Consider the following 17,169-nt stretch of genomic DNA (forward strand, 5'->3'; position numbering starts at 1 on the left):
GTTATTTATTCTTTCAAATGTCTATACATGTACACCATGTATTTTCATTTTGTCCATTCCTCCCTATCTCCCTCCAACTTCTCTTTGGACCCACCACCCTGGCTATTAGCTGTTGATATTACTTGCTCATTTCCTTGTTTTTATGTCTTTCCAGGTGTTAGTTTCATTATTTTTTAAGTTTTCTATGTGGGGATTGAATAACCTGCTTTATAATCATTCCTTTCTTATCCTTGTGCTCATTTGAAGCTTCTTTTAGAATGCTCACTCTGTGAATATCTTATTATTCATTGAACTTTCAGTGCTTCTGGCAAATCTCTTTATGTGATCAGGAATCTTAGCTTTAAGTATGAATACATTGATAGAAAATATCAAAGGTATGAAGTGTGATCCTGAACTTGCTTGAGGAAGGACTCTGCCCCAATACCATTTCAAGAATGAGATCTTGGGTTCTTAAAATCATATAAAATGGATAGCACTTATATATTCATTCTCAGACTTTACTGGTATTTCTTATTATTTGTGTATATGTGTATGAGGTGTTCATGTGTATGGCTATGTAGAGGCCAGAGGTTAACATCTAGACTTCTTTGTCTCTCACTTTCTACCTTTGAGACAGTTTTCTCACTGAACCTGGACCTCTTAGCCTAAATTGGCCATCAAGACTCCAGGGTCTTCTGTCTGTGCCACCATGCCCAGCTTTTACATTGCTGATGCTCAGCTCCCCTGCTTGGACAGCAAGCGCTTTCTACATTGAGCCATCTCCTTAGCCCTGTTTGTGACATTTCTGAACTATGTTCTACTTTGTGCATTCCTCATTAGGCCTCCTACATTGCTATAGTAGTGGCCCTTGATCCCATCATTTGAACTAAAAGGTTTGCTATCCAGTTCTCTATCTTTCTTAGTATCAACTATATTAAAGTGAAATTATAAAACCATCACCATATAAACATGGAGTAAACTGAAATAGTGTTTCTTAAAAGAAATGAAAATCCATTTAGTTTAATGAACTCTCATTTTTAATTATGTAGTCATTTATTTTTTAAATCATACAAAGTAGTGCTTTTTTCTTGTGGGATTTTCATACTATGTATCATTATGCTCCAATGTCTAATTCCTCCTTCTTACAATTTTGAGTGTCCATGATGAGCAGGAGTTTTCATAGGCATAATGAGACATAACTGGACAAATTAATTGACTTTTGAGAGGACTATAATACACACACACACACACACACACACACACACACATACACACACACACACGATCGCAATCTTTTGTTTCTTTCTAGAGAGTGGGCCATGGTGATGACAACCATGCAGATGCTGACCGATCACCTATATTTCTTCAGTTTATTGATTGTGTTTGGCAGATGACAAGACAGGTAAGAGATTTCGAGTATATTTCCAACCTGTTATAGTCTTTGAACTTTGTTATATATATTTGAACTTTGTTATAGTTCAAATATACCTCACCTCATAGTTGAAAATTAAATTTCCATTTCATTAAATTTCAAAATGAGGGTGTGTGTATGTTAAAAATGGCCCCTTTTAGCCAGGTGGTGGTGGCACATGCCTTTAATCGGAAAGCAGATAGAGGCATATCTTCCTGAGTTCCAGGCCAGGCTGGTCTACAGAGCAAGTTCCAATACAGGCTCCAAAGCTACCAAGAAACCCTGTCTCAAAAAAAAATATGACCCCTTCTATTACTCAATGCAGTTTGGCTCTTATTCACTTAAAAATGTGAGTAGAAAAGTAGAGTTTTCTTCTGCTAGCAGTTTTGGCCAATCTTCCTACCCACTAACTGCATGACACTTACTCCAAGATTTCATCCTACCTTAGAACTGCTAGTTAAAGAGTCAGTCCAGGGTGTCTAAGAATTCTCACACTCTGCTCCAGGCCATAGCCCTCCACACACCAGTCACTGAAAATAATATGTGTCTAAGCTCCAATAACAGACAGGATGCTCTGGAGCTTTTTGTCCTAAGTTGTTATTTTAGTTTCCTAACTCCATTGAACAGGGTTCTGGTAAGTAAGGAAACACATGGGGATCCTCCTTCCCTGAATTAGTCAGGTCCTGCAGCTTCACTTTAAGTAAGACCCACTCAGATATTCCCTGATCTCTAACATCCAAGTCTGAGTTTGGAGTATTAGCCTTGGGATAGGAGACTGTGCCAGAGACATGAACTTGGACCCAGAAAGAAGGAGAGAAAAAGCAGAGAAGTTTTCCCCAGTGTGTAGTACTCAGTCTGACTTGAGTGGATGTAAGTTGGAGACAGAACCCGGGCCTGGATGCCATCCTTCCTGTGCATCTGTGAGAAACTCCTAGCCATCTTCAGGTCCCAATGCCTTGAGATGCATGTTTGATGCTCCTGAAAGCCTTTTCAGAGGACATTTATCTTCTCACCATGGAAAGCTATGAATTACCATCCTTGTTTGCTCACTGTGGCCTACTATTACTGGTAGAAGTGTGTTGGGATGAGAAAATGTTAGGAACAAGTACATCACCTCTGCTGCCCTCCTCATCACAATGTGGACTGTTTCCCAGCAGCATCCCCTGGGAACTTGGTGGCCATACCAGCTCTAGACTCACTACATACCTGTAGTGATGAGGAGTGGTCTGCATTCCCGCCACCCCCATTCTGTAGTGAGGAGCTGCGGGCAGGCCTGCTTTTCATCCTGCCTGGTTCCCGCATGGCTAGCTTAAAACCCGAAATAACAACACACAAACTGCATTCATTTAAACACTGCCTGGCCTATTAGTTCCAGCTTCTTACTCACATCTTGATTAACCCATATCTAATAATCTGTGTAGCACCACGAAGTGGTGCCTTACCGGGAAGATTCATCTTGGGCCGGAGCTTCATTGCGTCTGTCTCCCTGAGGAGAGGCACAGCGATTTATTAACTTCCCTTCCCAGCATTCTGTTCTGTCTACTCTGCCCACCTAAGGGCTGGCCAATCAAATGGGCCAAGGCAGTTTCTTTATTAACCAATGAAATCAACACAAACAGAAGACTCTCCCACATCACACACCTGCTGATGCTCAAAAGCCAACACTCTGGGCTCCCAAGCCTCTGAGGCTTTTCTGATGTTTGAGGGCACAGTGCTATACCAGACCAACTGGAACTTGAACCAGCACATGGATCCCCTGGGGTTCTTATTAAAATGCCAGAGTGTGCATCTGTGTCTGTATGCTTAAGTTTGCAGAGCTGCCTTTTTAATGTTATGAGTCACAGACTGCAGCAAGAGTCTAAAATACAGACCTACCTCTCAAAATGAGAAACAAGGGGATAGGATTTGGAATAGATTTTACAGGCCATCACTTGGAGCAGGCTCTCTTACCTTTAGACTTAGCATCCGCAAGCTGACAGGGTTCTTGTGTTAACTGAGTTCTGTGTCAATAGTAGGTCTGAGGGGATCATGCCCAAGTGAAAGGTAACAGAAAAGAGGCTGAGAAGAACTGGAATCTGGCTGGAAGTCCTTCTGTTTGTGGTACTAATGACAAAACTTGATGGTTCTTACATTCAAGAAAAGAAAGCATGAAACACATTTTAGAAAAAAATACCTTAAAAGTTAAATGCAAAAAAAATGTGATAATGTTGATCTGAACTAGCTCATTTTCCCCAAATACTTCTGAACATGCACATTGGTATGCACATTTGTGTCTGTCCTTCCAAATTGATCCATTCCTCGTACTGATTAGTGCTTAATTTTACCTCTAAACTGTTCTTTTGTGCTGCTTTATTGGTTTTTAAGAAAGTATATGGGGGTTTGGATGCAATAGGGGCCTCCCAAAACTCTCTGATTCTGTTCATTAAATGTGTGTATAATTTTTCTTAATTAACATTAGTACCTGAGGAGAAGAGATAAGTGGTAAGTCTTTAGCTATAAGTCAATAAATAATTTTTACATATAACAAGCTAGTAAAATATGTAGCCATGTAATATGATTTTCTTATTTTTCATTTGCCTACTGCAAATTGAGTTCAATCAGTATAAAGTCAGAAAAAAATTCTCAGATTACAATGAGCTCTTTTGTATGTAGACTATTACAAAAGGAACTAGAGAAATGCTTGAGGGATTCTATAGCATCTCGGAAACTTTCTATAGCATCTGTAGTTTAAAGGAACATTTGCCCTTTGGGATAACCCTTGATTCTTTTGTTCCTCAAAAAGTATAGAATTTCCAGTGTACATTATGATGGATTTTTTGAGACTACATTGTAGGTAAATTTTTAATATAGTCTCTGGATGATGACAAGAAAATAAACTACAGCTTGTAGAAATTTAATCTTCTGTTTGCAATTCCCTGGCACTACCACTGTCCCTACTGCACTATATCCTGAATTATTTACTGAAACACTGCTTTTTGAGCAATTGCCATCTTGATCCAGCCACACAGTAGGTGTATATCGGTTTCTGCTTTTCATGAGTGCTGTCAGGCTTGAATTTACCCTTGTCTACATTGTCTTCTCTCACCTGGCACCTAGTTGGTCACACTAAAGCTTGTAGTTACTGCCATTAGGACACACCACCCACGCTTCCAAATCCAGAATATAGACTTCTAGAATAGGTATAAATATTCAGTGTCCCAGTTGGCTCAGGCTACATACTACTAACCTAACAACAGTTAGGAAACCTGTGTGTCAGTGATCCTGGTTGTCACTCAAGAGATGTCAAGATTAGACATACTAGTATGCATCACTCTGAGTGCATAATAGAAATTGTTTGTTTTTGAAGTGCTAGGGATTGAGTCTGGAGTCTTGCACATTTTAGACAAGTGTTTCATAACTGAAATACCTGCACTCTGCCTAAGAATAGGTCTTTAGTATAAACTGACTTGATGTTAATATGACTTCTGTTTATTTGCTTTTGTTCCAGCTTCCTTTGTTTCATTCATTCAACAGAGTATATTTCAGTGCTTTAAATTAGAACTTTGGCACATGGTAGGCACTCAGTACAAGCCTGCTGCTGAGATCATTATTATTTTCAGATGTCTCATGGCTGTTAAATGGCTGGTACCTGTTGGCAGTGCTAACAATCCCCAATGAAATTCTTAATAACCACATTATGCATTGCTTAAAACAATTGAGGTGAAACCATGTGTTTTTTCTTCTTTAATCTGGTAATATGATTAATTGTAGTAATTGATGTTTTTTGTAACAGTGATTTTTTTTCTGTTAAACCAGCCTTGCATTCCTAGGATAAACCAGATGTTATCATGTAATACTGTCCTTTTTATATACTACTAGATTCAGTTTGTTTACACATTGGTGATCATTTAGAAGTATGAGTTCTTGGGGTTGTATTTGTGGGAGAGTTCTTAAGTATGAGTAGTCTCTAATACATATAGACCTAGTTATATATTCCATTCCTCTTGAATAACTTTTGATAAGCATTGAACCTGGAGAGCTCCTCCCCACTCTGTGACCTGCAGTGTGCCTCCAGATGGGAAGCAGATCCAATAATAGTGCTTTCCTCACTGACTTGTCTTTTCTGAAGGGCCACAGTTCCGTGTTGCCTACTGCTAGTATCTAAAGACATTGTTTCATGTGTTTAATTGAGCTTTCTAGTTCTTTCTGACAGAAGGGTAACTCTGAGCTTTGTTCTACCCTGTAAGAAACTGGAAGCTACCTGGTTTTTGGGGTATTGAAGAACATAACAAATTGTGTTGGTTATAGTTGTTTCTTAACCAGATATATCGGCTTAACCTTGAAATTCCCAATTAGTTAAATTTTCTATGTACTCTCACTTTTTAATCTGACCGTATTGCATATTGTAGTCCATTTCTTTCTCTCACAAATAAGTAATATGACTTGTTTTAGAAATTAGACTTTAAGACTAAACTTTATTTTTTTCTCTTTATTTAAGTTTCCTTCAGCATTTGAATTTAATGAATTATTCTTGATTACAATTTTGGATCACCTCTATAGCTGTCTTTTTGGAACCTTTTTGTGCAACTGTGAACAACAGCGCATCAAAGAGGTAAGTGTATTTGCTTCCCCTATTGTTCAGGCACCTTTCCTAGTAAGGTCTACCAGAAGGGGGCCTGAATGGAATAAGGATTTTGCTCCTGGTCCTACTGCTGCTTGTATATGGTACAGAGTAGTAGGAGAGATACCCTAAAAACTTCTAGAAACAGAAACCCAACAAGCCTACAGCTCTCTAAAGTGTAGGCCAAAATCCATAGTTCAGTTTGATGGAACCCTGTTAACTTTTTAAAAAAAGATTTTAATTTGTTTTTAATATATATAAATTAAGTATGTATGTATGTATGTATGTATGTATGTATGTATGTATGTATGGTGCACTAGGGAGCCAAAAGAGAGCTGGAGTTCTTGGCAGCATGAACCACCATGTGGGTGCATGGAACCAAATCCAGGACCTCTCTAAGAATGGCGAGTGTCTTTACCAGCCAAGCTATCTCTCTAGCCCTTCTGCTAACTTCTTAATTTTAAAAAAAAAAGGGGCATTAAATAGTAAATATAATGGCATGTAAAACGAATGTCAATAAAGATGCATAAAGCAAAACAAAGGAAACCCATAACAACAGAATGAAATCTATGAACTGTGTGTCTTTACCAATTCTTGTAAAATAGGGAGTACAAGATTTATTCTTCATGTTAAAAAAAAGCTCAACGTAGATTACATAATACAAAATTTACTTATCAGAAGTATACAGTTCAGTACAAGTTGATATTTAATTTCATAAATATTTTAGCAACCCTCTTGGAAAATTCCATATCTATTAACAGTTATCCTCATATCCCCAACATCTAGAAACTTGCCTATCTCTTCTGGACATTTCTTATAAATGGACTCATACAGTAGGTGCATATTTGTGAGTGGCCTACTTAACCTAGTGGAACAATTTCAAGGTTCATCCATTTGCCAGCATATTCCTTTTTATGTTAAGCAATATTCCTTTATGTGAATAGAGCACATTTTGTGTGTCCATTTATCAGTTAATAGATATTTCATTTTTTTTCTTCTTGTGGCTCATTTAAATAATGTTGCTATAAGTGTTCATGTCCAAGTACCATTGTTTAATGGTTATCTGTGCCACTATAACCACATATTTGGGTATTAGGGTGTTTTATTCAGATGAACAAATCTAATTGTTTCACTATTTGTAAAGTGTATACTGTAAAATTGAGAGGGAGATATAATGTGATGGAAATATAAACTTTTGTAGCCTGCCACGATGGTGTTTTTCTGTAGATAGCCATGCCATTGCAGGGGATCCTAAATGCAAATTTAACCCACATTTCTGATTATGAAGAGACACAGAAACAAACATCAATCCAGAATGCAATATGTATTTGTTATTAATGAGCCCACTTATCCTGTAGATGCTAGAAAGTTCTTATTCTACCTCATTACAGATACAATTGCCAGAGATTGCCTAACTTGAACACTATGTTTTCCTGGAACAGCACACATGTATCATGAGGCTATGTATAGCCAGAGGGGTGGGCCTTAGTAAATGTGCATAGATTTTTCTGTGTTTGAATTCACTTCATTATCCAAATTCTTCCCTTTCTGAAATACTAATCTTTGAGGCTGCGGAGAACTTATTTCAATGTAGTGCTTTTTTTTCTTTTTCAGGATATATATACAAAGACTATATCTTTATGGTCTTATATTAATAGCCAGCTAGATGAATTTTCAAATCCCTTCTTTGTGAATTATGAGAACCATGTGTTATATCCTGTTGCTAGTATGAGTCACTTGGAATTGTGGGTAAATTATTATGTACGATGGAATCCACGGATGAGACCACAGGTAATTTTGTATTCTTCTTTTTAAAAGAGTAAGTCTTTCTTTTCAAATGAAGTTGGTATTATAGAAATGTGTGTATAGTAGATACTGACATATTGAAGGGCTATTGTTCTTAGAAGTCAAGGCTCCATCTTTTGTGTTCCGATTTCAGAAGGTTCCACCCACATACCAACCCTGATACCACTTGCTGAGTTAGAGTTCCAACTCCTACATGTATGTCTTCCGAAAGTATGAAAAGTATGAAAAGATGAACATATCATCTCTTGCTGTGTTTGCTTCTGAATCTTATAAATTTCTGGGAGGTATTGTGTGTGGCACCTCCCTCTGCAAGTGTACATATGGAGGCAGTGGAGGCTTGGGAAAATGCACCGAGGTTCACTTCTAATGTAATAAGAAGAGGATTGTGATGAGTTGTCGAGCAGCTACAGTAAAGTTTCCCCACCCTGCTACATATTTTCATAGTAAAGAAACAGGTTTTGACATTTAAAAAAAGGTACAGTGCACAACAGAGGCCAGTCAAGCAAGCCTCCCTCCCACTTGCTCTGTTCAGGGGCTGAGCTCTTGATTCTCCTGGAGTGCTCCCCTGATCAGATAAACCAGAGCTTTGACCCAGCCTTGCTCTCCACCCTTAATCTTCTCCACATTGAAGCACGGTTAATAAAAGCTCAGAGACAGATATTGGGGTTCAACCTGAAGATCTGAAAAGCAAAGCAGCCTTACCTCTAGCTCAGTCTGAAATGGCAATCCTGCCTCCAGGAATCTCAGAATGAGACTGTGACTGAGAGCTGCCTCCTCCCGTTTTATAATCCTCTCTAGGGCTGGGATTAAGGAGGTGCACTCCTACTGCCTGGTTTCTATGGCAAGCTAGCTAGTGTGCTTACTGGGATTAAAGGTGTGTGTCACCACTTGCCTGGACTATAAGGCTGACCAGTGGGGCTGTTTTACTCTCTGATCCTCAGGCAAGCTTTATTTACTAAAATACGAGTGAAATGCTGCTGTACCACATAGGTAGCCAGGCCTGGCGGGGTCTAGGTCTGGAAAGATGACATACAGAGGCAGCCTTCTGCTGCGATTTTTGTCATTTCTTGAGTTTAATACTCTGGCGGATTAAAGGACAGCTAACAGGAACATGTTGTTAGGTTTTGTTTAACATCACTAATTCCATCATCCAAGGACCAGAAACTCATCCTGCTCCTCATCTATTCCTCACCTGGAGTCTGTACACTCTCTATTTCTTCCCTAAGCCCCGCTAGCTAGGGGAAAGTTGAAACTACTCCTTTCTCTTTTCTTTGCCCAGAATGGAACTCCAGGTGCTACCATCACTTTGCTTACCCTCCCTCACTTAGACAGTATGTTCACTTTTGGACTCAGCTGTGCCCTTCAGCTGACGTGTACATATCTCCTCCCCTGATCTTCTGTTGTGTGACATTGCAGCCCAGGCTGAGTACACTTGCCTCATTTTCTGATGCTTTCATGTTAAATTCCATTTGTTCCACATGGCTAGAGCTTTCTTCCTCTACGTTCTGAGTTAGCCCTGCCACCCTTGGACTTCGGGAATATTCTCTGAAACTATGTGATCAGACTGAGCCCAGTACTTGCCCCCCTCGCAAGGCTAGGCCCTAGGTCCAGGCCCTATGTTCCCCATGGCCTATACCTCTACTGCCCCTTCTCTTTCAGTGCTAGTGGCTCATCAGAGCCCCACAGAGATGTAAGTGCAAGGGGCATGTCTGTGCTTCACTGCAATCCAGAAATACTTGCCTTTCTGAACTTACCAGTATTTTTGTACTGGGCTATTTCAGGGTCCGATGAGCACTTTTTTTTTCAGTAAGTAGAATCGGATTTATCCAAAATATATTACTATTTTATTAATGTGTGTTGTACAATGGCACATGCAGGGGTTTCATTATAACATTTCCATATATAACACATAATATTATTTGATTATAATAAGCTGTCATTGCCCATTTACCTATTCACCATTTCTCCCTTCTATATTCCTCATAGTTCTTCTTTACTTACCATGTTTCCCTTGCCCAGATTTCTCCTGTGGTTTAGGAAACAAAGAGTGTATTCCACTTGTATTAGCTTCCTCCTGTTTTATATTTCTGTCATGCTTAGGCACCTGACTGAGTAACAGAAAAGTTGGGCTATACCATGTTGGAAACTGGCCACTTTATATTACTTAGAAAAGGCTATGAAAGAGTTGTCTTGATGACTTACGACTAGGCATATAGAGTGGGTGGAAGGTCTTTAACATTAGGGGAATACCCAGTCAGTGCACTCTGGGAACTGAGTGGCTTCTCAGGGACTGCAGGAGTTGCCATCTGCCCATACCCATACTCTGTACTTATCAGGTTGCAAACTTGAAGGGTGATGAAGCTAGGTAGAAAGCATCCTCATAGCTATGTAGATTCCTTCTGCTAGTGCTTAGCAACACATCTTCATTGCACACTCCTGCAGTGGAGGGCTGCCAGGGACCAAGTCATTTAAAACTTATAGCCTGCAATAGAGTCTGTCTCTAAATGCAAACTGCAGACAGTTTCCCATAAAGATAAGCAAATCAGGGTTCAGCATGTTGAGGGCAATGAGGAGCCCTAGCATTACTGCTATCTTGCACCTCTGTGTTTCACTGAGCATATAACTTCACTTCATACTCATGAAAGTCCCACACAAAGAGTGAAAGAAAATGACAGAAAGAAACCATAACTCATCCAGCACCTTACTTACAGCACATGCGCCTGTCCAGGGTCAAACTCCGTCTTTATCAGTGATTTGCTGCCAGATCTAGAACAAGGTCCTGAGCCTTCATAGGGGCATGTAAGCATGATCTGTACCAAGTAGTTCATAGCACCATGCTGTCATACTGGCCAAGTGGCAGGCACGGGAAGGCAGCACTCTGTTTTCCCTACACAGTGCTGTGCAAAAGGGAGAACTGAGAAGGCTATCTACGAGTCATAGTTTCCCCTAAATGTAACAAACACATACCAAATACCTCCTAAGCATGCTGAGCATACAGTGTTTTGGGAGGCCACGCAGAACTTTGGTGACAGCAAATTCTAGAGGGGTAGGTGACATTTGTGTGGCAAGGCCAGGTTGTGTTTGGAAAATATTGCTTCTCCACTGCCAGCATTCAAATGGAGGAAAGGGTGGTGCACTGAAGACTGGGGCTGGGAAATATACAGGTAGATGGTGTGGATAGAAAATGGTGGCACAATGAGCCAGCTGAAGTAGAGAAAAGTGTGCAGAAGAAAGTAAGGACACAAGACATCAGGTTTCTGAGACAAAGAAGTAGTAAAATTGGCCACTGAGGGCCTCCGTATCAGCATCCAGCAAAGGATGGGTATGGTGTATGGCAGTGGGTATCCTCTTAGGGCCCTCTTGGCTTGAATCTTATACATGCCCAAGAGATAGACATGACTGGCCTTTTCCTGGGCATTTTCTCTAATGTAACCACATTGTAGCTACTAAGCCTCAGGGTTTTCTATTCCTTCAGGCATACCTCTGCATACCTAAAAATGAAATTGAAATGTGAGAAAACATACAAAAAGCTACATGAAAATATAAGGTGACAGCAGTTCACTGAGCAACCATGGGTCTCAGACCCTGCATTGTAGTGAGGAGGCGAGCAGGCCTGCTTTTCATCCTGCCCGGCTTCCGTACGGCTAGCTTATACCCCGAAATAATGACTCACAAATTGTATTCATTTAAACATTGCCTGGCCCATTATATCTAGCCTCTTCTTGGCTAACTCTCACATCTTGACTAACCCATTTCTAATAATCTGTATATCACCACGAGGTTGTGGCTTACTGGGAAAGATTCAGCATGTCTGACCTGGTGGCTGGCTCCATGGCATCTGCCTGACTCTACTTTCTTTCTCCCAGAATTCTCTTCTGTCTACTTCACCTATCTAAATCCTGCCCTATCAAAAAGCCAAGGCAGTTTCTTTATTAACCAATGAGAGTAACACATAGACAGATGACCCTCCTCCATCACTGCATGTTTTGCTCCAGAGGTCCCATGTGGGTTACTTTGCAATCAAGTCTTCATCAAATACCTGTGACTGGGCTAAATGATCCCATGGCTGTGGTAAATAAGACAGAGATCTTGGGAGGAATGGAGCATTCCTCCAGAGCACAATGGCCTCTAGACCAGCCTTTGCTATGTGATAATGGCGTTTCTGACTTTCTCTTTCTGGAGCCTGCCAAAATGGAGTTTTGGTTTTGTTTTTTTAACATTCCTGTTGTTTGAGACACCTGGCTGTCTTTGCTTGTTCTCCTCCTGTCAGTCTTGCTGGGTCTCTCCCATCCCACTAAGAAGCATTATTGCCAATAACACTCAGAATGATAGTTTCAAGTATTTGAGGGTATAGAAGCGGGACCTGGTGAGAGGTGGGTCAGAGAAGAAGGCTGGCCTTAGAGGCCAAGCTTAGGGTCTTACTCTTAGTCCTGAGGAAGTAGACACTGAGGAGTGGTATGTGGTGAGCCATATTGTCTCCCTGAGGCTTAGGACCAAATCCAGTAGCTGCTGTGTGTACAATGAACCGGAAAGGAAACAGGGCTCTCCAGACCCTCCCCATGCCTCCTTTGTCTACAGCTGGTGACCTTTGCTGCTCAACATCACCCCCAGTCTGAGAAATCTATAAGGTCATTTTTGTCTATAAGGGGAAAGCTGGGTCTCCAGTCTGGGCTCCTAGTAGGTACTGAGGGTGTCTGTTAGCTTAGAAAGCTGGGTGTGATGAGCATAAACACTAGGACCTTCTCATCGCTTTGTTCTGCTCCCCCACCATCATCAGGGGGTCTAAAAGATAATCAGGGTGAAGCAATGAAAATGCACTAGTTGGGAAACAAAGGACTGGTCTCCCTGGCGCACCTGGGTGCTGGCATTGCCCTCCAGGGGCTTTGCCAGCTCCTGTTCCAGGTGATGAAACATGGAGCTCTGTGCTGAAGAGAATGCTGACTTCCTGGAAGTGTTTATAAAATGCACTAGTACAGGGCTAATGGAGCTGGGGGCTGACGAACACTGCTTAGTCCAGCAGCTGCGAAGAAGCTGCTTGCACTTCTGACTCTTCCGAAGGCTGCCTTGTTGACTTGTGGCTACACCTGAACCTGTTTGCTCCTTTCTGAGAGCAAAGAGAATGGAGATTGAGGGTGGCCTGCCAACCCCAGTGCCTTTTCATGCCTATCTTGGCCCCAGGGGCTGCAGGACAGCCTGGGTAACCATCAAAAGCTCCTAACTTGTGGAGATGGAATCACTATGCTGGTTAGTTTTATGTCAGTGTGACAAAGGCTAATGTTATCTGGGAAGAAGAACACTCAACTGAGAAAATGACTCCATAAAACTGGCCTGTGCTGTATTTTCTTGATTGATGATTGATGTGAGAGGGCAATGCCACCCTTAGCCTGGTGTCCCTGGGTTCTATAAAAAAAGCAGGATTGGAAAGCCATGGGAAACAAGCCAGCAAGCAGCACTCCTCCATGGCCTCTTCTTCAGCTCCTACCTCCAGGTTCCTGCTTTGAGCTCCTGCCCTGGCTTCCCTTGGTGAGTGTGGCCTGAGAGCTGTAAGCTGAAACAAACCCTTTCTTCCTCAAGTTGTTTTGGGTTCTGGTGTAATATCACAGAAATAGAAACCCTGACCTTAGAAGACAGTCACTTACACTTGGTGAAACATTGGTCAGTGGTCAGAGTCTGGGCACATAGGTGACTGGGTGGTAAAGAACCATTAGGCTATGAGCCTAGATACTGAAATGCTGTATTTGGAACAAACCATGCTCCAGCAGCATTGTGCTAACAGCCTTATCTCTGTTCACTGCCAGATGCCAATTCACCAGAATCTCAAGGAGCTGCTGGCTGTCAAGGCTGAGCTGCAGAAGCGTGTGGAAGATCTGCAGCGGGAGGTGGCCACACGAGCCATCTCAGCTTCTGAGAGAGGCTCCTCGCCTACCCACTCGGTTACTCCTGTCCACACCTCAGTCTGATGAACAAGGCCAGTGTCCTGGGCCATCCATCCTTCTGCTCTACTGTCTTCCAGCAGCTCAGGGACCTGGCCATTGATTTTATGGTTCTAGCTTGTCATTTTAGGATTAGGTCCAGAGACCATTTGTGTGGCTAGGTGACAGCTCCTATTAATAAGTTCTTTTATGTGAACAGCCTGTGACTTTCTTGAGGGCAGTCTCACAGGGGCATAAGATGTGACACCCACCCCGTGAGCTACCTTGTCTTGTACAGGTAGCTTGGGGAAAACTAGATTGAATAGAGTGTGGTATTTCAGCTTGAGAGAATCTCCTACTACTTCTTTCCAAGTTAAGTCCTTTTATAGGAACAACCTGTTCACGTATAGAACACATCACAAGCCATGACTTCTCTCAGCCTTTCGGCACAATTTGAAAACTGGTTCTAAATGAAATGCTAGTGTGGCGAATGGACCACTGCCACCTGTTCTACAGTTATCTTCATGCAAGAAGTCCTCCTGTACAATTGGTACAATATGTACTGCTGTGTACATACAAGGTATTTTTTAAAGAGAAACATGCATTTATTTTCCTATGTCCTTTTTTATGTTTAGAATAGTTGTCTCAGGAGTCATCTGCTGAACTGTGCTGTATGAGAAATTCTTGCCCAACAGAGTTTATGCTGAGTTTTGTGTGGTACATTTAAATTAAGATTTCAGATATATCATCTCAGTGGCAATGTAGTATTGTTCTGACTCTCGGACTTGCCTTTTGAGGTGGCACAACCCATTCATTCATTGATAAAGGTAACAGAGAACTATGAATGCTCAGTCCTCTGGCCTTGTTGCAGATAAACTGAGGGCTCAAGCAGCAATTCTGTGTGTTGACGGCTCTCTAAAGGATCAAGTCTCGGGAATTGTTCTGGCCATTGAACCCTGCATCCTACCACCTGTTAAGATGTCCAGCAGCCGTGTCAGAGCAAGTCTGCTTTCCCTGCTATATACCAGGACACCATGTCTTCATCTATCACAGTCCCTTCTCAGTTTACCTAATAGCTGCCTGTCCATTCTTTAAAGAAACCAATATGTTGCAGCTTTGGTTTGGAAAGCATAGCATGCTCTTCCTTGCTTTTCCTTTCTTGGAGCCACCCTTGGCTATCCAGACCTCACTCCGCAGTTAACAAATGAGCTCTGCTACTCCAGCAGTTCTTCTAGGAATTAATTTCCCATCAGCTCCTCTGTGTGCAGTGCCAACATCCCCACCCCCACTGACATGCCTATTTTTGCATGTCACTAGGTCCTTCAGAGTTGGAGATGTGTTCGAAGCTAACAGAGTCGGCCCCTGAGCAGAGATGTATCACATCTTCCTCTGCTCAGCGTCAACTCACTGGATGCCATGCAGTTCTACATATTGACCTCAATTTTCAAAATATATTCCTAAAGGGTTTTCTACAGCTGAACACATAGAAAGTAGATGATTTTTCAACTTGGAACATTCTGATTCTTACAGAAAACTATCCAACCATAAGATAACTAGAGACATTTATTCAAAGTTTGATAAGCTAAGATCAAGTCTCCATTTTTATCATCTAGGGGATTTGTTTCTAAACTATAGTTTAAGTCATACTAGCTTTGATTTATTCTCCTCATATATACAACACCTTATTTGTAAATGGATAAACTGCCATGCCTGAAGTAGGACTGCCATGAGTTCAGGGCCAGCTTTAACTACATACTGAGTTCTGGACCAGCTGGGCTATATTGTGGAACCATCTCTCAAAGTCAGTACCAAAAAGAAAACAACACAAACTACAATATTTCTCCTTCATATAATTTTTAAAACTGGGAACATTTTCCCTAGAAATACTGTGTGATTCCCCAGCAACAACAGGACTACTAAACATAGGGTGGGCTGGATGATGCTTTGACAGAACCAGAGAAGTGATAGAGACCACTGCTTGGTGGTCAGCCACCCTGGCACAGATTGGGATCTGTCCCCTGGTCAGGCCACATCCTCCCAGCTGTGTGCCTGCAGCACCCCAAGGAATCTCCATTGGATTTTAAAGAAGCACAACAGAGTATTTCCCTTTGTATGTTTCTAGCACAGAACTGTTTCTAAAACAACTTGAAGTGTAGTTTTCTTATAGAAACAATTATTTCATGTTTGTTTTATTTAAGTACTAGAATGTAAAACCTTTAAGGTTCAGATTTTTAAACAACTAGTATAATACTGTATTAGCCTCATCTGATGCACTGTATTACAACCTGTAATTAAAATTATAATATGTTTGCTCCCTGGTCTTTTTGTTGTCTTTTTTTACCATTCCAGTAGCTTTCCACCCGAGAAAAATGAGTACTAATAAAGTACCATGTTGAATGCTTACTATGCGCCTGCCACAGTTAATATATGTAAAGTGCCCAATGCTACTTGATTGACTTACTAAGTTGTCAGTAATTTATTGTGATTCTTGAGTGTTTGGGCTGGAACAGGTAGGTGATCTGTGATGGAGGAGAGTTATCTGTCTATGTTTCTTTCATTGGTTAATTAATAAAGAAAACTGCCTTGGCCCTTTAAGAGACAGAAAATTAGGTAGGCGGAGTAGACAGAACAGAATTGTGGGAACAAGGAAGCAGAGTGGGGGAGACGCTTCAGGCAGTCACCATAGGAGTCACCATGATTCTCCTCTCTGAGATGGACGCAGGTTAAGATCTCTCCTGGTAAGCCACACCTCGTGGTGCTACACGGATTACTAAATATGGGTTAAAGAAAGATGTGAGAATTAACCAATAAAAAGCTACAGATAACAGGCCGGACAGTATTTAAAAGAATACAGTTTCTGTGTAATTATTTGGGGTAAAGTTAGCCGGGTGGCGGGACACAGCCCCGCCGTTTCCTTCTACAGATCTGATTTTCAAATCTGAAAGTCCTCTTGTTCATAACCTTGAAGAAATGTTGAGGCAGTGGGTTCTCCTTATGCAAATGCAGTGTTCTCTTCAGTCCTTGTTGGCTCTATGGGACTCTGTGCTTTTTCAAGGTTCTAAAACCTAGTGTGAAATTACACCACCACCTGTGTACCACCATTCTTTAAGGGCCTGGCATTACTCTCTTCATGTGAATCATGGCTGAGTTAGCAAGAGAGCCCAATATTAGGCAAAAGAGGGTTGGACTGCCTCCCAGACTGCCACCTGTAATAGTGCCCCATGGAAGAAAGAGCACTCATTCCTGGCTCACTTTCAGGTCTGAGCAGGATGCTCCAGAGCTACCTGGATGGTAGAGCCAATGCTCATCCTCTTGAAGGAACTGATGCTGTGGCAAAGGTGCTCTGCTCCGGCCTCCCCTCATTCCAGTACATCAGAGAGTTCCTATGCTGTGTGAGCCCACCAGACCTGAGATTGGACACTTTTGGAGGGGGCTAATAGCAAAACGCCAACCTGCCCAAC

General features: G+C 41.5%; 1 protein-coding gene across 2 annotated transcripts in view; it reads left to right on the plus strand.

The window, feature by feature from the left end:
• Window positions 1-16,026, plus strand: part of Mtmr1 (myotubularin related protein 1) — a 66,187-nt gene extending 50,161 nt beyond the window's left edge. For both annotated transcript variants that reach the window (XM_038316147.1, XM_038316148.1), the window contains 4 exons: window positions 1,289-1,381; window positions 5,868-5,981; window positions 7,605-7,781; window positions 13,595-16,026. In XM_038316147.1, coding sequence (XP_038172075.1) covers window positions 1,289-1,381; window positions 5,868-5,981; window positions 7,605-7,781; window positions 13,595-13,756 — 546 coding nt within the window. In that variant the 3' untranslated portion in view covers window positions 13,757-16,026. The remainder of the gene's footprint in view (window positions 1-1,288; window positions 1,382-5,867; window positions 5,982-7,604; window positions 7,782-13,594) is intronic.
• The last annotated feature ends 1,143 nt before the right edge of the window (window positions 16,027-17,169 follow it).

Source organism: Arvicola amphibius, chromosome X, assembly GCF_903992535.2.
Source record: "Arvicola amphibius chromosome X, mArvAmp1.2, whole genome shotgun sequence".
NCBI lineage: Eukaryota > Metazoa > Chordata > Mammalia > Rodentia > Cricetidae > Arvicola > Arvicola amphibius.